General features: G+C 41.4%; 1 protein-coding gene and 1 long non-coding RNA gene across 3 annotated transcripts in view; one reads left to right on the top strand and one right to left on the bottom strand.

Annotated features, from left to right (window-relative positions):
• Positions 1-3575: 3575 nt before the first annotated feature.
• On the bottom strand, positions 3576-4112 carry LOC144709369 (uncharacterized). The gene is made up of 2 exons (XR_013583011.1): positions 3888-4112; positions 3576-3772 (listed from the first exon to the last, which is right to left on the bottom strand). It is a non-coding gene; the product is annotated as an uncharacterized LOC144709369 (long non-coding RNA).
• Positions 4113-8245: 4133 nt separating this feature from the next.
• LOC144709691 (Protein kinase superfamily protein) overlaps positions 8246-24231 on the top strand; it is a 35378-nt gene continuing 19392 nt past the window's right edge. The window contains exons 1-7 of one of the 2 annotated variants that reach the window (XM_078583305.1): positions 8246-8399; positions 8493-8668; positions 8921-9023; positions 13012-13258; positions 13473-13514; positions 15325-15396; positions 23854-23989. In XM_078583305.1, coding sequence (XP_078439431.1) covers positions 8584-8668; positions 8921-9023; positions 13012-13258; positions 13473-13514; positions 15325-15396; positions 23854-23989 — 685 coding nt within the window. In that variant the 5' untranslated portion in view covers positions 8246-8399; positions 8493-8583. The remainder of the gene's footprint in view (positions 8400-8492; positions 8669-8920; positions 9024-13011; positions 13259-13472; positions 13515-15324; positions 15397-23853; positions 23990-24231) is intronic. The other variant, XM_078583306.1, reaches the window with a different exon arrangement.

Consider the following 24231-nt stretch of genomic DNA (forward strand, 5'->3'; position numbering starts at 1 on the left):
TATTTCAAATATTAATTATTTTTCTGTATTATTTTATATATATGTAATACAAACCATTCGTGGTCCATCTTGCACATTTTACTAGAGGGATGCACCAACATGGCTACTTCTGGTTGTTTTCGATTTCAAGACTGATCAGAATTTGACTTTGATGGAGTGTAAAAGCCCATTTCTTATGGTCCATTAGCAAGTGTTGGCCCAAGATGGAGATCCTTGTAGAAGCTGACAAGATCTATAGAAAAAATAACTGGAAACCTGCAACATATTCTCTGATTTAATCCTTTGGAAGATTCTTCTTCTTCCAAAATCTGTAGAGTATCTCAAACGTGCAAATCTTCTATTTTCTTTGAATGTTATTGAGCCACACAAAATCTTCTAACATGTTTAAATGCCTCTGAGTCTTTAGAATATTCTCTAATTAGGCATGTTATGCTCATGATTTCTTTTTATTTTGTTCGAGCTATTTTTTCCAATGTTTTAAGTTATAATTATGGATGACCCTATACTATTAATGCCCTATATAAGGCCCTTTGTAGCCTTAAAATATGATTATTGAAGTATTTAATTTGTTGAGAAGCATGTTTCTCCCCTCTCAGTGTTCTCTTTGTTAGAGAGCGCTTCATTGCTTGTGGGTTGAAGATAACCCATCGTGGACTCAAATGAGGGAGAAGCTTGTTATGTGGATTCATGATTTTTCTGCTTAAAATAGCGACGTTTGTAAATGAAGGATATTATGTGGCTGTCAAGTCAATCGTACCACCATGTTTATTTTGTTTATTGTAGTCCATGAATACATGCAATGACCTAGTGAATTATGATGAGAATAAAATACAGTGATCACTAGTGTTTAAACATGTATTCTAGATATTCCTATTTGATGGATAGTCGAGATAGACATCGAATTATACAGATAGAATAACACTAACGGATCCTACTTATATGATAAGTTTAGCTAATCATGTGGCTATTAGTGTGGCGACACTAAGGATATATAGTGGGTGCTCTTTAGAGAAGGAGTTCACTGAATTGATATGTATGAATCTGTGAATGGTATTATACCTAAATGTCAAACAGGTTGATTCATGTCACAATTGTATAAAGTGATCCACTAACCCGAGACACCAAGGATATCTCATGAATGGACGATTACATTTTGACTATAACTTATGAGCCTCTAATCATGGGATTAAAATAAGATATAGCTCGAATGTAATAATAAGCTCATAGGGATGATTGAGTAGTCAAAATGTGACCATCTGCACTTGGTATAAGAGGAGATTGAATCAAGGAAAATGATGCAGAAAATCCTTGGCCAGGGTAGTGATGATATTTGAGAAGGTGTTCTCTAGTGATTCCCGTTAGGCATCAGCACTAATCAAATGACGAATTTGGGTTTGACGATAAACCATACCCTAAGTCGTTCGAGAGGCTCGTGCAAATGATGGATTATACATATACGGTAACAGATGATGATAAAGATTCCACGAGGAAGTTCAAAAACTGCTCGGTGCCATTTTTAGCACAAGGTGTATCTTGGGACCCCATATGCTAGAAACCCATCGATTGGGTTAAATCTATCCTTAGTTAATTAATTCATATGTTGATATATTTAATTAATAAGGTGAATAATTATTATTGGGATACTAAAGTTATCAACTAGAATGATACATGGGCCTAGAAGATCATGCGCTTAAGATCATAGGGGCACTGGTGAATATGTTTTACTTTATGGATTTTTTGAGAAAAAAAATTAATGAGAATACAAATCGGGGAAGGGGAACTCATTTCAAGCACCCAGACCAGCCAGGTTTGAAATTCTCCCTTTCTCCAATCTCTTCTCTACTCAACCGAGGGAGTGTCTTCATGGTGAGAAGATCTTCAAGATTTTCAAGAAGAGTTAAGAAGACCAGGTGGAGATCCAAGCATCAAATGATCAAATGGATGCTTCTAGAGGCGGGGCACACAAACAGCTTCAGGACAATCTCGGAGCAACAAAGCCAAGGGTGGACATGACTCCGATCAATTCTATGCCAATACAAATTCACACATCTGTAAAGTAGTCCTTATAGTTGTTTTATTTGATTATTTCAAATTCTCGCCAAGGTTAGACTCTAATCAGATTGGGACTCTGATCTGAGTCATATTGTGATAAGAATTTGACTTTGATAAGAGTTCAACACTGATCAAGCTAAGTCCCTAATCAAAGTGTCAATTTTGATAAATATTTATGTTTGATCACGTCAACTGTTATTAGAAATTTACTTTAGCATCAATAGAGGAAGCACATATCCACCTCTTCTCTAAATCATTAATCAATTGAAAATATGGTGCCAAGTAGGGGACATCATGGTCTGACCAAGGAATGGCATGCTCTGACTTATAACGACATACCAAACTCCTGCTCCGGTTTTGGTTTGAGTTTCAGAACATAATAAAGACTAAAAGATAACTTACATTTTATTTTATAAGTTTATATTTTACTCACTCTCTATCTCTCTCATCTCTTTCTCTTTTTCCATCCCCTCTCTCTCAATCTATGCCAGTATCTCTCTCTCTCTCTCTCTCTATCTCCCCCATTTTCTCTCTTTCTCTCCCCCCTCTCAATCTCTCTTGCTCTCTCCCTCATAATCTATTTCCTTATCTAAATCTATCTCATTCCTTTTAGCTCTCTACCTCTCTCAATTTGTCTCTCCACTTCTCACTCCCTCCCTTCAACATCTCTCTGTTACCCTATTAATCTTTCCCTCTTTAGTAGAACCCATTGAAATGTGAAAATTATATATTCCAATATTGACCAAAATATTTTTTTAGTATGTTACTCCTACTAATGGAGATTTAAGTCAATATTTGATTTGATATATGTTTATCGTTTATCTCTAGAGTTTTGTTTAAGATAATGGGATATGATTTTTTTACTTTTACTTTGACGCTGATTCATCAACTGACCGGACTGATACCAGGCTAAACTTCAGGTTTAGGTTTATGTTTTTGCTCAAACTAAGACCGATACTGGACTGCGATGTTCCCTTGCCCCAATTATATAGATTGGGTATACCTTTTTATTCATCATTAACCTCCATAAATCATCTAGGGCAACCACTTGGGTATTTCATCATAATTCTTTGACCAGTCTTTGAAACTGATGACCCTGATAAGAGAGACTGAATTGGTTTACACTTCATTTATTATTTATTTTAAATAAATAAGTTATTTGAAGAATAAGGGTCGAGTGGTCAGAGTCAACATGCTTCTAATTTGTTTTAATGGAGTAACATGTCTTGCTGTTCTAACCTGTCTGCCGGATTCGTGAAATTTTAGAATTTTTGGACAATTTGATCTGGTCTAATTGGCAACTTGTTAGAGACACTATACGTTTTAATATTATTAATATTTTGAATACAAATAATATTGTTACAAACATCAGAGAAATTATCTGATAAAGCGATTGAGCGTGAAAAAAGTGAATCTACTTCGTATCTAATGTGATGTGCCAGGAAATTTGCTAGACCAAATTTCAAATTCACGCAATTTCAACGACTTTTCAAACTCTCAGCTCAAAGATAATTGCCAGGACAGAGAAATATTGCTTGATAGGCGTTGTTAGATAAGATAGATTCAGCAATTGAAGAACGCGGCTTACGAGAAAGAAGATTGTTCAAACGAGGTGATGCAGCTTGTGGATCAGCTAATGAGCCTTGCTGCGCTCCGGCTGCCATTCAACAACTTTCTGCGCTTGATTTTTTTCAGTGGCGAGCTTGTAGATCCAGTAAACCTACGATCCAACGAACAGTTCGATCAGGACTCACCGTTCAACCTAGAACAAATCGATCGGCCATGGCGGCCGAAGATCGACGAACAATCACTTGATCTAAGTGGGAAAAACTGACCAATGCGAAAACGTGAGCGGCGATGAGAGCGACAACCAAAAGTAGAACAACATCCACATGAAAAAATCGCGATTCTTGATCGCTCAGCATCTTACGAATCTTGTCTGCAACTGCAGATTGCTGTTCTCGCCGATTGAACATTGATCAACTGAACCCCACCTCCTTCCCCATTTCTCGTGGAAGAAGAAAGGGGATTTTTCAAAGTAATTCAACAAACTTCAAATTTATACCTGCTGGAAAGCAAGCATTTAACGCGAAGCAAAGTAAATAAATTACAAAAATAAAAAGCGGATTATACTGTATTTGCTTATTTGTAACCGTACTTATTATCTTTAATTACGTTTTCTCAAGATTAGGCCCCCGTTTTGAGTAAATTTCAAATATTTAATGTTTAGTGGTACCAGGTAAAGCGGCTGGACAAAAAAATACTGATGCGGCTTATTTAGAGCCTTCAAATTTCTATATGTTGGAAAAAGATAATTGGAAAAAAAAGTTGTTAAGGTTGCTATTTTGTAATTTTTAGTATTTATTCTGTTAGACTGCGATGACTAGTATTTGAAAATCTTAAAGTCTAGTATCTCAAAAAAAGGTTGTGTTTCAAAATTTTAATGCTTACTGATACCAGGGAAAACGGCTCAAAAACAAATGTGCGGCTTATTTTTAGAACTTCGAATTTTAGTTGGAAAAATATAATTAAATCTGAAAAAAGTTGTTGAGGTTGCTAATTTGTAATGTTTTATATTTATTCTGTTAGACTGTGACGGCTGATTTTGAGATGTCCAGTGACCAAATTAACCCCTAGTTCTGATGAGCAAACTTCTTATTATTTAAGATAATTATATTTTAGGGACTAGAAGCTTTTGATAATTCATTGAGTTTCCAACTTAAATTGCCATGCAATGTTGTTTAAAGTACAATTTCTCAAATATGTAATGTCACTAATAAATTAGCCCCTTGCCCTCCAAAGCTTACTTTAAATGAGTTAATGTTTACAGGTGCAAGGAACAGTAGGGGAAAACAATTCAATTTAAAAAACACCAGAAGAAATTTCTCAATAATATGCAATTTATTAAGAATTCATTATCAAATTAGAAAATAAGCCTATCAATGTAAAGAGGAACATTGATTTTCTAACTTTTACAAAGAGGAAGCAGGTGGGAAATAAATAAAGCGGAAATAAAAAAATTATAGTTAGATTGACCCTCTATAATTCATTTTGTTAAATTGAAATGTCAAAAAATACTTCTGATTTTGGTTCTCTTTTCAAAGTCTCATTGTGGAAATTCTAACTAATACATAGTTCTGGTGAGTAAACTTCAGATTTATTAAGTTTACTAGTGACAATCAGTGGTAGGAAAAATTATTAATATGAAGGTAGAAAATAGAAGAAATTGTACTTATTTGATGTAGTTTCTGTTAGGTTGGAGTTTCTAAATGGAATGTTGCATAACTCTAAAATTAGTTGCTGAATCTGTGGAAACTTGCAATTTTGTTATATTCACTATTGTTCGCCTGCCCCAAACGAATGTGCTGGATGTCATTTGAATTACATTCAATAGTTGGTTCCAATAAGCAGAGTAATGATAAAAGGCACTGTTCAATATTAGCATCAGCCAGTGGACATCACTATTGTAGAAAGTGGCATCTGATTTCATTCTTATTGAAGTATATTGGTACACAGACTGACATTTGCTATTGGACTGGTATCATAATCGGATATCATTTCACTATTTGGACATCATTATTATTCATCTTATATGTATGCCTCATACATAATAATCTCTATACTTTTAATTTACTATCCATGCTACCATTAATTTTTTTAACTTAATTAGTAATATCTTAAAATGTAGCAAACAACTTAAATAATTTGTTGGATTAAAAAATAAGCCATATACTAAGGTTATAATATGATATACGAAAAAAAACGTTAAGGCCCATTCAATTATCAAATATTGATTAGGATGATGTGAACTACTGAGGGGGGTGGCAACTAGTGCAGTCACAATGAGTGGACAGTGGCTGACGGGACAAGTGGGGTACACCATCAAGATGCACAAGGCTAGGTAGAAGGAAGGGGCAGGTAGTGCCCATGAGCGCATCTCAATGGGTCGGGTGAGGGAATGGGTACAATTGAACAACTATCTTTTTTCTTTATTTATATCAGTACAGTTTTATTCTGAAGGTCAGATATTATATGTTGCATATCTAATTTTATGCAAAACACTGGGAAAGAGAGAAGTGCTCATTTATTTTGTCATCTTTTTTGGAATGTTAACTTATATTTAAATCATGTCACTATTATCATAATGTTTACTGATATCTGGTATATGTTCCGATATTTTGGATGAATATCGATATCCTGATGGAAATATATTTGGCCGGAAAACTAATCACTCATTCCACATCTCGTTCCATGTTCATTAATACAACATATTCATTATAGTGCACGTGTGATGCTTATAATGAAGTCCACGAATACATGATCGGACTTAGTGAATTATGATGAGATCATAATACAAAAATCACTAGTCTTTAAGCATGTGTTCTAAACATTCCTATTCGAAGGATACGTGAGAAGGACATCGAAATATCCAGATAAAATAACACTATCTAGCCTCACTCATATGATGAGCATGGCCATTCGCGTAGCATTAGTGTGACGACATTAAGGATAGGTAGTGGGTGCCCTTTAGTGGAAAGAGTTCACTAAATTGATTCGTACGAATCCCCGAACGGTATTATACCAAACTGTCAATTAGGTCGATTCACGTCACAATTGTGTAAGTGGTCCTTAGACATGAGACACCAAAGACATCTTGTGGACAGACAGTTGCACTTTGACTATGGCCAACGAGTATCTAATCATGAGATTCTAAACGTTCTTAGTTCGGGTACATCAAGAAGTTCACGAAGATGATTTTGTAGTCAAGATGGGGTTGTTCACCCTTGTTATAAGAGGTGGCAGTGCAAGGAAGATGATGCGATCAAGTCCTTGGTCAAGGTAGTGAAATATCAGAGAAGAATTTTTCTGATGATTTCCGAATCATCAGTATTAACTCAGATGACCGATTAAGGCTTTGACAGTTGATCACACCCTAAGTCGTCCATGAAGCGTCAAGTGGATGAGGGATTATACGTACACGGTAACCGATGATGAACATATTCCATGAGTGAGTCGATACACACTCCTCTGTATCTTCTAGAGCACGAGGTGTAGCTTAGCACCACATGTGTTGGAGACTCAACCTATTGATTGGGTTAAATCGATTTGACATTAATTAATCTATATTCGAGATAGTTAATTAATTTGGAAGGCCGATAAAGGTTAATGGGCCTCTAAAGTCGTTATCTAGACTGATACATGGGCCTAGAGGGTCGCATGCAAATGGTCTTTTGGACGTCGAAAGATATACTTAAGTTTTGGGGGATTTTATGAAAAATACTCACTCAGTATAAATAGGGAAAGTCCTTGAACGAAATTCACCCAGGCCAGAATTGTTCAAGGGCCTTTCCCCTTCTTCTCCCTTCTCCCCACACCCCTCTCCATCCCCGACGCGATCAGGACGACGTAACGATGACGACAGAGAAAGAACGAGGCTCATCAATGAGAAGGAGAAGATTCGACGTGCCGAGGATCATGTGGATACATCTAGAGGTTATACACTTGAGCAGCTCGACTCGTCTCACTCTTGGATCCCAGAAATCATAGATGCGATCCGTGCAAAGGTGCTTTGTTTCATAGTTTTAATGTTGCCGCTCGATTCCGTACAAGTCTTCCCTTGCGAATTGTTTCGATTTCTTCATCCAGATGTAAGCCTCTAGAACCCAACATATCTACTATCCAAATCCGCAATCAGTCACATGGCTTCAGTCTCTCGAGCAATTGCATATATCCACAACAGGAATGATATCTGTTCCTGATAGTGTTTGGGATGGTATCAAATATGGGGAATGACACTGATTGGAAACAAAGCAATTATACTAGCAAGACTCCAATATCCATATACTGGAATATGATATCCAATACCGTCATCTGCTTCCATCTCGACTCTTTCGGCACCTGTCTAAATATCCAATATTGGATTAATATTCTTTATGCATCCGATATCCGAGCGATCACTAGCATATTGATATTGGGAAGAAAGTAGTTGTAATTGAGTTTTTTTTATAATGTTCTTTTTTTTATTACATAATGTTCTTTGTTCAAATTGCAGTGACAGACAGGGCTCTGATTTTTATTAATTTCGTTTCTGAGTGACCCAGTGTGTAAATACTAAATTAGCCCCTCGTTGGACCGCCTTTAAAGAGGACAGTATAAATACCCGTGGCGCAGAAATACCTCTCTAAAGGCAACGTGCCATTCGATCCTGCGTCGCTCGAACTTCTTGATGCAGGAGAGAAGACGAACTGTAAGACAAGGACGACTGATTCGTTGAGTATGATTCAGCTACTGCTGAAATATGCGGCATTCTTTGAATGTATCATCGAATTATGCGGCTTTCTTTGAAGGTATCATCGAATAATGCGGCATTCTTTGAGTTTATCGTTGAATTATTAGGTGTTCTTTGAAGGTATCATTGAATTATGCGGGATTCTTTGAAGGTAGCATTGAATTCTGTGGCATTCCGTGAAGGCGGACATGATCTGAGTGGCGTTAGATGGTTATTCCAAGGGCGAGTGAAAGGCGTCCTCCATGAGGAATGCGCTTTATAAGTTCCTCAGTACTGCGTCAAGGCATGTCTCGCCTTCAGCCCGCCGGAAACGTCTTTCTATTGGAGGTTAGTGCTCGGTGTACCTTCATTTTGATTTCTCCGTGAACGACAGTGCCAAAATATCAAATTACGTTGCGTGCAATTTGGAATGTCATCTTTCAGTTTTTTTTTAATTTATTTTGATTGGGAGCTGATTTATTAACAATTTCCGCTAGTTCGCTGAATGTTTTATTGCAATTTAATTTTAAACCTAATGTTTCATTAAGTTCATGAAATCAAATTTTTGGCTCTTCGATTTAAAGTATCCTAACCTCGCAGATTTTCGAGATGAACAATTCCTTGGCGGACGAAGAAACGTTGGGCTCAGAAGTTTTGAATTTATCATTCGATCGGTTCCACGAGATGGATACTCAATGCTACAGTATGTCGATAGTCACTTCGTGTTTCTCTCCTTTGTGTGAAAGCTTTTTATCACTTCTTGCCATTTATATTTGCTTGATTGGGTGGAATGAAACAATTTTGTCTGGAAAATAAAATACCACTTAAATTAATGCATTACTCAATGATTGGTTCCAAGGAATGCCTTGGTTGAATCTGGCTCCACTGTGAGTAAAAAATACCTTCAATTAACAAGTAATTTTCGCTCCAAGATTGGGGAGGGTGGAGAGAGAGAGAGAAATGAGAAAGATACAGGTAGATGGATCCTAAAAGAAGATAGTGAGACAGTCTCAATTGGATCGACATCATCTCCTCTGGTTGCAGGAGGATCTCCCTCTCTTCAGCCCAGTCTCACCAGCGACCACTTCAAGAGATGCCAAATCTGTTCTTACATTATGCCGAGCCCCCTATTTATTCTGGTTTCCCGCCTTATCCTTTCACGATTTATTTTCTGTCACATGCTCCTAAGTTTTTTTCTGTGGTATTCTCCAATCATCTTTTCTTTATTCTTCTAGAAGCCCCGGGAGATCTGCATCATTATGCGAAACATTTTCTTGGGCATATCCAGATTTATTTTTGCTGCCTACTTTAGCCAAGACTCATGACGACAAAGAGCTGTATATTTTTTAATAGCATATTACTTAGCATTTAAGTCCATTTATGTTGTCATATTATTTTACTTCCTCTTTTTTTTTGAAATTTTGAACTGTGATCACATGCCTATGCTGTGGTTACCAACGAGGACTTCCCAGGCGGTCACCCATCATGGTACTGCTCTTGCCCAAGCACGCTTAACTTCAGAGTTATAATAGGATCCGGTGCACTAGATTGCTGATACTAGTGTCACGGTTACTTCCTCTTATGGCAGTCTCTTAATTAATTAAGCCAAGACCCAATACACCTGCATACATGTAACACCCTTATTGTGTAATAGGATGGGATATTTCTTCTCCTTTTTGTGTTTTAACCTTAACCATGGTGGTCGCTCCAAAGTTATGACGCTACAATGTTTTGGCACTAAAGGGGATTTTACTTATTTCTTTTTTTATCAAGGACCCATGCAAAAGTATATTAGTCCATCTGCCATCTCGAGGCGGATTTAATTAGAGTTAAAAGTATCACTATAGCAGATGTGCGGACGTGCTGTCATTTCCCACACCATTGTTGGTTCACTCTCAAATAATCTGGCAGTCACATGATGGCCAGATTGGGGCCACATACTTCGAGATGGATAGATCGTGGTTGCAGGAGAAGGGCTTCCTAGAAGAGGTGGTGTCATGGTGCTTATCACAACTTGGACATCGGTAATGGTGTGACAGGCTAAAAAACTTGCCGGGCTGCATAGGCGTCTTTTTGAGTTGGGAAGAAAATTCGGGAGGTGCGGAATCAAAGATGGAATGAGATCTTAATCCAAATAAAGAAGCTGGACAATCTGGAAGATACACTTACCTCATCAGTAGACGAGATGAGGGAAAGAAGAGAGTTAGAAAGATGGTAGCAGATGAAGTTTAGAAAAGGGATTTAGATTGGAGACAGAGACCATGACAATTCTGGCTGAAAGAGGATGAGGCAAACATGAGATTTTTTCACCTTGTTGTGAATGGAAAAAGAAGATTGAACCAAATATTAAAGGTAAAGGTAGGAAATCGGGAATATGTCGCTCAGGCAATGGGCAGAGCTCTTATGGACCACCTCAGGGTCTTTACTGGGGTGGGGGCTCCAAAGTCGATGGAGAATGAGTAGCACAGGAGCAACAAATTGATCTGATGAGGCTTTTCACCGTGGAAGAGGTGAAAGAAGCCATCAAAGTGCCGAATGGAGATGGGCGCTGGGTCCAGATATCATTCAAGTGTTGTTCTTTGGTGAGTTCTCAAGGCTGGTTCGGATGCAGGTTATCTAAAGAGTTTCGGAGAGACAACTATTGCCGAGAGGAATCAATCACTCACACCCATTCCTCCTTCCAAAGTGCCAAGGGGCCGCTGACGTTGGGGATTTTCTGTATATCTCGCTTTCTAACTCCGTTTATCTCATCAGTTTGAAGTTCTTTGCAGACATGTTCATGGGGGAGATTTGAGATCTTGTCAGACCTTTTCAGTCAGCCTTCATTCCCCTCAAACAGCTGATCACTGGAATGGTCTTACCCCTCTTCCCCAGTGGCATGGCCTTGATCCGCTGGGACAGCACAGTGGTGGCAGGGAAAAGCTTAGCATCATGCAAGAGAAAGGGGACCAAAGGTGTCATTTGGTAAGTGGATTTTTGCAAAGGCATATGAAGAAGAGAGGTTTTTCCATCGACTGGGTGGCATTGGTGTGGCGATGTATTACCTCCCATTCCTTTCCATTCTTGGACAATGGGAGCCAAAGAGGGGTTGGATTCATGTGCAAGAGGGGATTAGGCAGGGGTGTCCCTTGACATCTTTACTGTTCATCCACATAATAGAGACCCTGGCTCCATGTACCAATCAAGCATGTGCATGTGACTTGTTGAGGGGTTTCCATGGGGCTAGTTACTCAACAGGCATCCTTTTATTCTAATATTCAGACAACACTAACTTTTTTGTGGAGGGCTTTGTGAAGGAGGCTATGAACCTCTCCACGTTGTGAGGCCTAGTTTTTTCGGTCCTATTGGCCAATAGGTCCAATATCCGTGTTTGTGGGTTTGGGTTATCAGCAGAGGGGGCTCAATGTTTTGACACATTGGAGACACCCATAGAGTCATTATGTATGAGCTACTTAGGCCTGCCATTGGGGGGGATGGCTTTCTACTGCAAATTTGTAACCGGTGATTGCGAAGATGAAGAGGTGATTGGAGGGTTGGCAGATCATAGCGCTGTTGAAGGGCCCACTTAGTGTTGATGCGATCAGTCCTCGCAGCCATACCAACTGGAAGGACTGATGAGGAGGTGCTCTTGGAAAGGGTCTGGGTCGAGGAACGACAAAAGAATCTCATTAGTTGCCTGGGATGTGGTATGCAGATTGGTGGAGTGAGAGGGGCTGGCGGTTCTCCGTGCACAATATATGAACCTGCCACTGCTATGAAATGGGAGGAAAGAATTTGAGTTTGAGGGAAGGTCTGTCTCATGCCATGCCAAAAGTAGATTCCCTCAGACTGGAGCCACACGGCTGTCCCAGTTCTGGCAGTTGAATGAGACACAAGATGAATGGGAGGTCCTATAAGTGAAGGAAAAAAAGGATGACAGAGGAATCAACACCCATCACCTCATGGATAATTCTATGGAAACAGAAAGTTCTTTTAAAGGGGCAGATTTTTGGATGGTTGCCAATTTGGCAGTAACTTTTGGTGAGCCTTCCAGAGGAAAATGTTCACTGATGGGTCAGCAGAATGGGCTATGTTCGCAAGGGGTAAGGAAGACTAGTCTCACCTTTCCTATGCGTGTCAATTTGCTAAGGTGATATGGATCTCGCAGAAAATCCCCAGGATGGATTTCTCTTCAGACAAGGCCTTCTGGGGCTCTCTCCCGGAGGCCATTCCCACAGTAGAATACAATGGGGAAGACTTCTTCCAATGGGCGATATGGCTGCACTGTTAAGAGGTGCTTTTTAAAGGAATGATGACCTCAATGGACAGCGTTATTCATGATGTGGAGAGTCTTGTTTCATACTTCTAATAGAATCAGGTGTTCTGGTCATCTAGCGTACTTAATAACCATATCTTTAATAGAATCAGGTTGATCACTGTTTTCAGTTGATCTTCCTAATTTTCTTAAAAAAAGATTCATTGTATCACATGTTATGTGAAATATGATCAAGTGAAGGAAATGTTCTCCTCCACATCCCAATAGTCCTGTACACTTTCTCCAACCCCTCTCATCATTTTTCTACTCAAAAAATAGTAGTTACTTATTATTTCATTATTTAGTATTTGCATGGATGTGATACTTTTATCTTCCTTCATCAATTTTTATCTCTTCTGTTCAGGATTACTAATTTGTATGTTTGCTTTACTCACAGCTACTCAACTGGCTTCACAAGTGTTCATGGCAATAGACCATCGGCAGAGTATGCCAAACGTAGGAAAGAGTCCTTGGAGACTGAATTTGGCACCACACTTGGGACTTATCGCTCTAAAACTTTGTTTGCTTACTACCGTTTTGGTCCATTCTTGGCCATTTATAGAGCAACAATCATTTCTTTCCAAGTTGCAAAGTTGACAGTGTGGCATATCTTTCTACAGGATATTCGTAAACGTGCAGAGAAGGTATTACGATTTTCTCTCTTATTCCGTTTATAACTCAAGATGCTAGATCTAGATTTCCTCTCTTCTTTGTTTACTGGCTCTTACCATTACAGAAAAAATTAAAAAATAGATTCAGATGTGTTTTTGTTCCATCTTTTATTTTTCAAAGTTATCATAATAATTTTATGCTCGCACAATATTTGATTAATTGCATTTGATCTCTTCATTTTGTCAGTTTCGAGAGACTCTTGTTCGCCTTGGACCTTTCTACATCAAGGTAATTTCTCAGAGGATCACTTCAGGGACCACTAGTTGCTTCATAATTTCATGAAAACAACAGTTGCAACTTAGTTTTTGTATCTTGGGTATATATTTCAGCTTTCGTAAAGATTTTTGTTTTTTTGAAAGAATCAGCTTTCGTAAAGATAAAATGCACCTGGCTGGAATGGGCTCATATTTACCCTGTTTAAGGTTCTAAAAATCTTTATATGAATGTAGAGAGAGAGATGATCAGTATGAATGTAGAGCTGGCTAAGGATCCGGTGAAGGAGAGGCGACCTAGGGGCCAGTCGAGCGAGAGAGATAGAGATGAAGATGATTCAGACATGGGAGACCAAGGGGTACGAGGAAGTCCAGTAGCTATTTCCAGAAGTCTTCCCTCCTGATTATAATACTAACCCTTTAAAAAATAAAAATAAACGCAAAACGCCCCAAAGTATCCCACCGCAAGGAGGGATGGGGGATGGAAAACTCATCTCGTTGTCTCATCGTTGAAGATGAGAGTTATTTCTATGGGATGTGCTATAATTTGGAGACTTTCAGTCTGATAAGGCCCAGATATCTTCCCCAAAACTGATAAGGCCCGCTAAATACGTATCAAGAGACAACAAGGAGGTGGGATCGTCGGGAATGTGTGACTGGAAGCTGCACATTTCATCATTGAATGGGGCTTGGAAGCAGCCTCTCGCTATAAATTAAGCATGAGGAGATGTCAGGAGGGGGATTGATCATTTTCAAGATAGCTGAATTTGATGGAAGTTGGGAATTCTCCATCATTGTCTGGAGGGAGTTTCAATTCGGTTTGCCTTCAACAACCTCAGGAGGAGGCTGATCAATTCTTGAAGTTGATCAGTTCGGGTGCAATCATTCCCTCTCTGTAATATCCCATTATCCTGTTCTCGTGGAGATCACAATCTCCTTGGTCTCACTGTCCCCTGATAAGGTCCACTGGCGGCATGAAGGGCATTATCATCATTCGCTATGTTTCCTTTCCCCTATGTTCCCTTTAAATAGCACAGCCCTCCTTATAGGAGGGCAGACTTGGATTTGGTTATTAAGGATCAGTGGTTTCTCTTCCTCGCTCGTCTCTCCTACGTCCACGCGCCTCCTCCCTCCACGATCCCCGTCCTCGCGATTGTCTTCACTTCACCGCGTCTTCAGGCGGCTCGTCCCCGGCCGATCCCTATCTTCTCAGCTCGGCCTGTCCTCTACCATTCCCATTTCGCCTCTCTACCCTGGGAACTTCTACCCTACCTCGTCCCCAATCCTCCTCCCGATACGAGCCTAGATCAAGGTTCTTATCATTGATCAGTTCGGGTGCAATCATTCCCTCTCTGTAATATCCCATTATCCTGTTCTCGTGGAGATCACAATCTCCTAGGTCTCATTGTCCTGGTATTGTTCTTAAATGGATTTCTATTCTTGGAAATATACTCAGATTTTGTTCTATTGGTCAATTCTTGAAGTTGAATCCACCTGATTGAATATTGGTGTACTTTCAATATTTCTTGAATTCTTAAACAACTTTTCAAGTAGAGCTGTTATTGGTTAAGACAGGGCCGTAGCAGATGATGGGTGATAGAAGAAATACTCTAGAATCCTTGTCAACAGATGATGTTGAGAAGCTAAAATTCTTCACGTTAAACTAATGCTTTCTTTTACGCAATGTTTACTTTCTCATCTAATCATTTTTTATATAAATTGTTGCTTCTCTGCATGCTTCCATCATCTCGTTTGAACTTATGTTTTCTTCAGTTTAGTATTTATTCAAGTTTGGAGTTTTTAATGATTTTACTTTCTATTGGCAGCTTGGACAGGTGTTGAGTACTCGTCCAGATATATTGCCCAGTGTATACTGTCAGGAACTTTCCAAACTTCAGGTTCTTTTCCTCTCTTATCTCGATGCTTCCTGTGTTAATTTTTAATCTCAAGGATCTAGCCCTTCTAATTTTCCTTGTCTATTGACTTTTTTGTCTCATACAAATTGAGTTTTGCTTCAATTTTCTCATTAAAAAAGTTTCTCATTATGATCTGCATTACCATGATATGATAAAACTGTACCCATTGTTCCTAATGATTGGATCTGTTCGACAAGTATCATATTTTATGTATTTTTTGCTGAAGTTCACATTTCTCTTGTAATATTTCTTTAGTGGAGCCATCAAGGGGCTTAATGCAGAAACAGCTCCAGGTCCTGACAGATTCCCGATATTTTCCTTTAACTAGTTTTGGGAAATGATTGAAGCAGAAGTTATGGACACACTGAATGAATGTCGGCAGGGAAACTATGGAATGGAGCCTTTAAACCTCTCACATATTTTTCTTTACAGAAACGCCAAGGGGCCAATGGAATTGGGTATTTTCGGCCAATCTCTTTGTCAAATCAATCTATCTCATGATTGGAAAAGTTTTAGCCTACTAGTTTCGGTTGGTGATTGGAGACCTCATTGGACCATTTCATTCAGCTTTCATCCCTGGCCGACAACTGGTCAATGGTGCAATAGTGGCAGGTGAAATTATAGTGGTGTGGCAGAGAGAAGGGACTAGAGGCTTCATGTGGAAAGTTGATTTTGCAAAGTTGTACTAATTCCTATGGGATTCAATGAGGAAGAGAGAGTTCCCAAGGGAATACAGTGGGTTTGGACCTCCCACTCTTTTCAGTGTTAGTGAATGGGAAACCAGAGGGAGTTTGGATCCATCCACAAAGCAGAGTCAGGCAGGGATGTCCATTTGCACTGTTAGTATTCATCCTTGCTGTGGACACCATGGCCATTTGCATGGTCAATGTCTGCGCAGGAGGAATACTGAAGTTATAAGGATGGCCAAAATACCAGATAGATTATGTGATGGGCCATTTGAGTTCCTGGTGATGCAATGGGCTCAGGTAGTTGTTATATCTAATGAGGGGTTGGGTGCTCATGAGTGGGCGACCAGTGCTTGATAAGGGGGTGTGAGAAAAAAAATGCATACAGTTGGAGAAGACATTTGAAGAAATAGAGGAAGGGCGATAGCTTTATCTGACATGCTTGAATAACAGATGAGCTTATCGAAGAGTGTCCATTAGTGTGGGATCAGAAGCACAGTGGCAACCACAAAGAAGATGGTTGTTGGGGACTCATCCGACAGACTTGTTGATCTATTTCAATGTTTTCTCAGACTGATTGTTTCTATTTTTGTAAGAACGCCTCAGTCTGCTCAGAGCTCAGGATAGTACTTTTAGAGACAGTACCAATCCATTTCACCTCGTAAAACTGGTAGAGGGGAAGCTTAAGAGAATGTATGGGGAAAGTCATTCTCCAATAAAACCTCTTGAGCCTGGAGTGAGACTGTGCAGCAGCGAAGGTTGCGTTTAACCTGGCAGAACACTGAGAGGTGATAGAGACAATTCCAGCCTGTAACATTTGATGTAATGCAGGGCCAGTGTATGGGAAGCTCTTGCCCTATATCATTTTCACCCCATTCTATCAGCCAGGCTCAGGTCACCTGGCCCATGGAGATCTACACCCCTGTAAAAAGGTTGTCCACCACGATCCATACGGGCAAGACTTGCCTCATAACCTTCCTGTTTGCGTTGACATTTCTTTTGGAAAATTCCCTTATATGTGGTCAATTGACCAATACATTCCAAGGATCATATGAAAAGGGACCTACAAACATTAATTCGGGAGCACCCCCTTTAAATGAGGTTCTAGCCCACTTCTGCACAAGGATAGCATATTCACCAGCATTCTCACTTATCCTGGTTCTGAATGTTTGTGATGAGGTCCCAACTCGGACCTATCAGAGAGCAAAGAGATCTCGAAGAACTTTGGACTCTGCACGTGATGCGGGAGCAGCATGTGTTTCGTCTAACTAAATACTGGGTCAGAAAGCTATACATAGAAGGGCTAGCGGCATCAAGGTATTGCGGAAAATTCAAGAAAAGTCGTTGGCGCTGCGGCGGGAGCAGAGCTCCTCCAGCTCGAGAAGAGGGAGACTGCGTCCGATCCTGCCAGATCCCTAACCCTTCTTCCCTATTAATCTCAGTCTACTCGTACTCACTTCTCATTGCTATTGACACGAGGATTTGGATCGTATATTGCTTCATACATCGATCTTTGTTGAGTTTGATTTACAGATCGATTACAGTTTTGTTTTCGGAATCATATTCTCCTATTGATAAAGAGACCATATCAGTTTGACTACTCCTCTCTGTCCATAATCACCAAGATAGAAATAAGATTAAAGGAGACTGTTTGATGACAAGGCGAGCTTGTTCCTTATTTTTTATTAGGGGTTTTTTATGTAATTAGTGTGCCATATGCAGAGAGAAAGATAGAAGAAGAAGAGAGGGAGAAGAGATGCCCAAGTGGAGGAGCATGGTGTCAAGAAGGAAGGTGGGTCCGTGGAGTCAGTGAATCAATTAGTAATATACAGTCTAATAATTCTAAGGGTTCTCTACTCTTATGAATCAGTAGGAAACCTAGAAGAAGAACGTTACAAAATATTGTAATGACCCATCTGCCTATTGACGGCAGATCGTATGGAACTAATGGTGAGTTTTTATGCACAAATTTTTTTATATGTGAAGACAAGAAGAAAGAACAATTCTTGATACTCAAACAAAGAGATTACAAGGGGTTTTATAGGGAGCCCTAATGGGCTAATAATAGAAAGGGCCCTTAATGGGCTAATAATAGAAAGGAGCTAATAATAGAAAGAAGAAAAGAAAAAAGGAAAGGAGACAATAATGTCAACACTCCCCCTCAAGCTGGGGCGTGGATGTTTTCCACACCCAGCTTGGAACAGAGCTCCTCAAACCAAGGGGCATGAAGCCCTTTGGTGAAGATGTCTGCAAGCTGTTCAGCTGACGGAACATATGGCGTGCAGAAATTTCCCGACTCAAGCTTCTCTTTAATGAAATGTCGATTGATCTCAATGTGTTTTGTACGATCATGCTGGACGGGATCATGAGCAATGCTGATAGCCGATTTGTTGTCACAGAACAGCTGAACAGGGGAAGAAACTGGACACCTTAGTTCACGAAGCAGTTGGGTAATCCAAAGTGCTTCACATAGACCATGCGCAAGGGCACGGAACTCCGCTTCAGCACTTGATCGAGAGACCACTTTCTGTTTCTTACTCCTCCAAGTAATAAGATTGCCTCCCAAGAAGGTGCAGTACCCAGAGGTCGACCGACGATCAACCACAGATCCTGCATAATCGGCATCAGTGTAGACTTCTAGACGCAGACCACTGTGACGACGAAACATTAATCCACAGCCAATGGTGCCCTTCAAGAAACGGAGGAGGCGATGGGCAGCATGAAGATGACTCATTCGAGGGTTCTGCATAAACTGACTTAGAACACCCACTGTATATGCAATGTCGGGACGGGTGTGGGTGAGATAGAGCAGTTTGCCCACAAGTCTTCGATATTGTCCGGGCTCAGCCGGATCTTCATTCTCATCCGCACCAAGTCGATGACTCACATCAATCGGTGTCGAAATAGGCTTGGAGTCTTCCTTTCCCAGCTCGCAAAGAAGATCCACTGTATATTTCCGCTGACAGATGAAAATCCCACTCGAAGAATAAGCCACCTCAATACCAAGAAAATATCGTAATGGACCAAGATGACGTATGGCAAAGTCCGACGACAGATACATAGCTAGTTGAGTAATGGACTCCGTATCATCACCCGTGATGATAATGTCATCCACGTACACGAGAAGAATAGCCACTCCCCCGGACGTGGAATGACGGTAGAAAAGCGTGTGATCTCCATTACACTGACGGTATCCCGGTTCTTCATGGCAATGGTGAAACGGCCAAACCAAGCACGAGGAGATTGCTTCAAACCGTACAGCGCTTTCTTCAGGCGACAAACAACTGAACTCGGAGTAGACGGCACTAAGGAGGCATATCCAGGAGGTAAGGCCATATAGATCTCCTCAGTCAAATCACCATGAAGAAAAGAATTGTTGACATCATATTGCTGCAATATCCAGCCCCGATCGGCGGCAAGAGCCAAGAGAATCCGGACAGTGTTCATCTTGGCCACAGGGGCAAACGTTTCCTGATAATCAATGCCATACTGTTGGGTGAACCCTTGCGCCACAACACGTGCCTTGTGCCTTTCAATAGAGCCGTCGGAATTGTGCTTTACAGCATAAACCCAACGACTGCCAACCAAGTGCTTGCCCGGCGGTAGTGGAACCAGATCCCATGTGTCATTTAGGGCAAGTGCTTGTAGCTCCTCCTCCATTGCCCGACGCCAATGAGGAAGAGAGAGGGCTACGTCCACCGTCTTTGGAAGGGAGATAGTGTCAAGGGAGGTGAGAAGAGCGTGGTAGGATGGGGAAAGACGATGAGATGAGATGGATGTGGCTAATGGATACAATGGAGAAGGATGAGGGCAAGACACAAGTGCTAATGAAGGATTTTCAAGAGGAGTGGATGAGGAGGATGAGGGAACTTCAGGGGTAGGAGGAACACGAGGCTTGCGACGAGCAAGAGTGATACCATAGCGTTTTTCTGGCAACGGCGTATAGGTAAAGGGGCACAACATAGTGGGATAGAGGATCCGATGGGGACTCTGCAGGAGGGTTCGATGAAGCAGAGGATGGATCTTTAGTAAGGACAGGTGGATTTGGGATTGGTGCAGGCAGAGGATCAGAGGACAAGGTGTTCATGGGAATATCAGATGGAGGCTCTTCGAGAGGAACATGCAAGGACTTGGGACTGGTGACGAGGGAGATGAGTTAGGAAGAATAAGAAATTCAAGGGGATCTGATTGAGGTGGTAAAGAAGGAGAAGGTGGAGAAGAAGAGGGGTACACGGAGTGAATTCACAAAGGTAGCATCCTTGGTGACAATAAATCGACGAGAGGGTGGATGATAACATCGATAACCCTTTTGAGTAGAAGCATAGCCGACGAAGACACATTGGATGGCCCGAGGATCAAGCTTGTCACGACCAAGATGGTGGTTAGGAGCAAAGCAAACGCACCCAAAGACACGAGGGGTAAGATTGGTTTGGAGAGAAATGTTGGGGAAGGAATGCTGGAGACAATCAATGGGAGTAGAGTAGTTAAGTACGCGAGACGGAAGACGGTTGAGAAGATGAATGGCAGTTAGGACAGCTTCAGCCCAAAAATACTTTGGCACATGCATGTGAAATAAGAGGCTCGAGCCATTTCAAAAATGTGACGAAATTTTCGTTCTGCAACTCCATTTTGCTGGGGTGTAAGGACATGTGGTTTCATGGATGATGCCTTTTCTTGGAAGAAAGTAGTTAACGTGGAATTGACATAGTCTCGGCATTGTCGGAGCGGAGCACGAATAGAAGTGCAGAATTGAGTTTGAATGAGAGAGTAGAACTGAGGAATAACAAGGGAGATCTCTGATTTATTTTTCAAGAGATAGGCCCACGTGAACGAGTAGCGTCATCAATGAATATACATAACCACCGAGCACCGGACGTGCTATGGACAGGAGGGTCCCACACGCCGGTGTGAACGAGAGCAAAAGGAGTCCAAATGGGAAGAAGAAATAGGATACGTAGTACGATGATGTTTAGCAATTCGACAAGCATCACAAACAAAGCGGTCCACAGAGTGGCCTTGGAAAAGTTTTGGAAATAAACGATAAAGAGTAGCAAAGGATGGATGGCCGAGGCGTCGATGGAGAAGCCACAAACGCTCATGAGACACCGAAGGGGAAACTGCAGCGCAGCAACAGCGAGGGGAGACAAGGGAGATCGAACAAGATAGAGACTCTCATGCTCCTCAGCAATGGAAATCGTCCTCCCCGACACCTTATCACGATAAAAACAGGTATTAGGAGTGAATGTAAGATCTTGGTTCAGATCACGAACAAGGCGGGATAAAGAAAGAAGATGATGAGCAAGCCGTGGAACATGAAGGACTTTAGTGAGGTTCATCGAAGGAGAGAGAGACACACGACCAATCCCAGCCACAGTGAGAAGATCACCGGAAGCTGTTTTAACTTTGGAGGAGCCGGAAACGGGTTCATAGGTCACAAAAGCTCTAGGATTGGGTGTCATGTGGGCACTGGCACCAGAGTCAAGAAGCCAAGTGGATGATGATGACGACGAAGATGGTGAAGGAGGAGGAGAAGGAATGGTGGACATACCCGCGTTAGCTAGAGAGCACGAGCCCACGACTGGAGGGTCAAGCAATCGCCGAAGACGTTCCACTTCTTCAGGTGTAAAGCCGGGAAGAGAAGCACTCGCCGAAGACGCTCCACTTGGAAGAAGACCATAGGACAGAGGCACTTGACCAGGCATCGGTACTTGGTTGACAGAAGGTGCAACTGTAGCGAGATTGCTCTGTTGTGTTCGCTTCCGTTGAAGCTTAAAGCACGTCTCCTTGGAGTGACCCCGCTTTTTCCAGTACTTGCAGAAAAGGGAAGGATCACCTTTGGAGGATTCTCAGTCCGAGTAGATGGACCACGAGAAAGCTCCTGCTCCAGTCGATGTGGTCGCCACCGAGGAGCGTGGAGGAAGACGAATGTGCTACAAGTGCAGAAGCCGGGTCTGGGACTGCTGAAAGCGAGATTCTTCAATTCTCGCTGCGGCGCATCCTTGAAGGAAAGCTCTTTCTCCCGGTGTATAAGCTGAGCCCGCATCGCTTCATATTCGGTTAAGTCCTATAAGGAAATGAAAACCCGGTTGAAGAGTGTACTTGCGATCCACCGAGTGAGGGTCCGGAGGCATGTAGTGATCAATCTCATTCCACAGAGAAATGAGTTCTGTGCTGTACTCCATGATCGTCCTGTCTCCTTGACGTAGATTGGCGGCCCGATGCACTAGCTCATACAGTGTGGCAATATTATTTTTCTTGGAGTGGCTGTCAAGGGCCGCTTCCCACACGGCCCGGGCAGACTCAAGAGACAGAAATTCACCCTTGATACTCGGTGAAATACTATCCAAAAGCCATCGATGGACCACCCCTTCAACGTCTAGCCAGTCATAGTACTTGGAGTCTGTCTTGGAAGGCCCTTCTTCAAGTAAATGACGCATCAGTCGTCCCTTGAGAGTAATCTGGACATATTGCTGCCACTGAAGAAGGTTAAAGCCGGTGAACATCCCATCTGGAGGCATCCGAGGCAGAGAAAACGGTCCAGGTGAAGCCGACCAATTCCCCGACTCTAGAGGTGCCTCCGAAGCATTTGACGTTTGACCCACACTGGGTGGCGTCGATGCTGGCGTCACACCGGAAACCGATACAGGCTCCGTCATCTTGATCACAGAATGAAGTGTCGCACGAGGAGCACACGGCTGCAGGAACGCCCGCGGCTATTGGCTGCGTGCGTGGATGAAGAGTCGAAGAGGGAGCGCGGCCGCGACAGAGAGGAGAGTGCGCGGTCGAGAGGGAAGCGTACGCTGCCGAGAGAGAAGCACAGCCGAGGAGGGAGCGCGGTGCGGGAAGTGGGAAATGTGGCCGGAAAGAAGCTGCGCCGCCAGGAGCAGGTAGCCAACCGGAAGGAGAAGGAGCTCAAGATTGTGGCGAATGTAGAAACGCCAGAGATCGGAGCTACGGTCGAGCCCAGGAACCCGGATTAGGGTTAGGGTTAGGGCTCTGATACCATGAAGACAAGAAGAAAGAACAATTCTTGATACTCAAACAAAGAGATTACAAGGGGTTTTATAGGGAGCCCTAATGGGCTAATAATAGAAAGGGCCCTTAATGGGCTAATAATAGAAAGGAGCTAATAATAGAAAGAAGAAAAGAAAAAAGGAAAGGAGACAATAATGTCAACAATATGACAGCTGGGGTTCTTCCTAGTTGACCTTCCTTCATCTCATCCATCTTCCTCCTACCTTAAGCTTAACACTCCTCCCTGGAAGTAATGGGCATTTTAAGTGGGAGTTCTGTTACAGGCCATCATAATGAACTTTTTAATTATTTTTAACCTTAATATGCCTATTTAAGACAATATGTACACAAGTGCGTTGAATTATTGCTTAATGTGATAAATTTCTGTAGAGAGGAGCCATCACACCAGCTTACTTTTTTCATTTGATCCGATCCCTTGAGCTTTAAAGTCTCACATTATCCAATGCTCTGTTAATGTGGGAAGAGATTTTCCTTCACACTCAGTTGGTCATCACAATACTTCCCACAAACCAATGGTTGACCATTTTCCCAATATTTCTTGGTCAATTCATTTTTGCCGACCATTGTGTATAAATCAGGCTACAAAGTCTTGGACGAGTTAGGAAACATGGGAAAAAGGATATCAATTTCTTCAATTATTGGATGTTCCTGTTTAGATTTTTGTCTGTTCAGTTTTTTGGTGGATTTGCGCTTCTCTTTAGACTTTACTCTTTTTTAGGACCAAATACCTCCGTTCTCGACGAATATTGCCATTGGGCTTATAGAGTCTCAATTGGGAGCTCCGATCAGCAAAATATTTTCTGAAATTAGTGAGGAACCTGTGGCATCAGCATCACTGGGTCAGGTCTATAAAGGTCAGCCGTTGTTAAGTATTGAAAATGTACTTTTTTGTTTATCCTCATTGCATTCTTTAAATTTCAAAGTAAAGTTTGTTACTCCAGTATTTGTGTTATGATCTGTATTGAAATGGTAATGAAAAATTCGAAACTGACATACTGGATTGAAAAAGGTAGAGTGATAGGGATCCTAACAAGGGCCTATCATAGAGCCAAAAGACCAAGGCACCAGTCAACTAATGTGATGGTACGCGCACATG

Source organism: Wolffia australiana, chromosome 11 (assembly GCF_029677425.1).
Source record: "Wolffia australiana isolate 7733 chromosome 11, ASM2967742v1".
NCBI lineage: Eukaryota > Viridiplantae > Streptophyta > Magnoliopsida > Alismatales > Araceae > Wolffia > Wolffia australiana.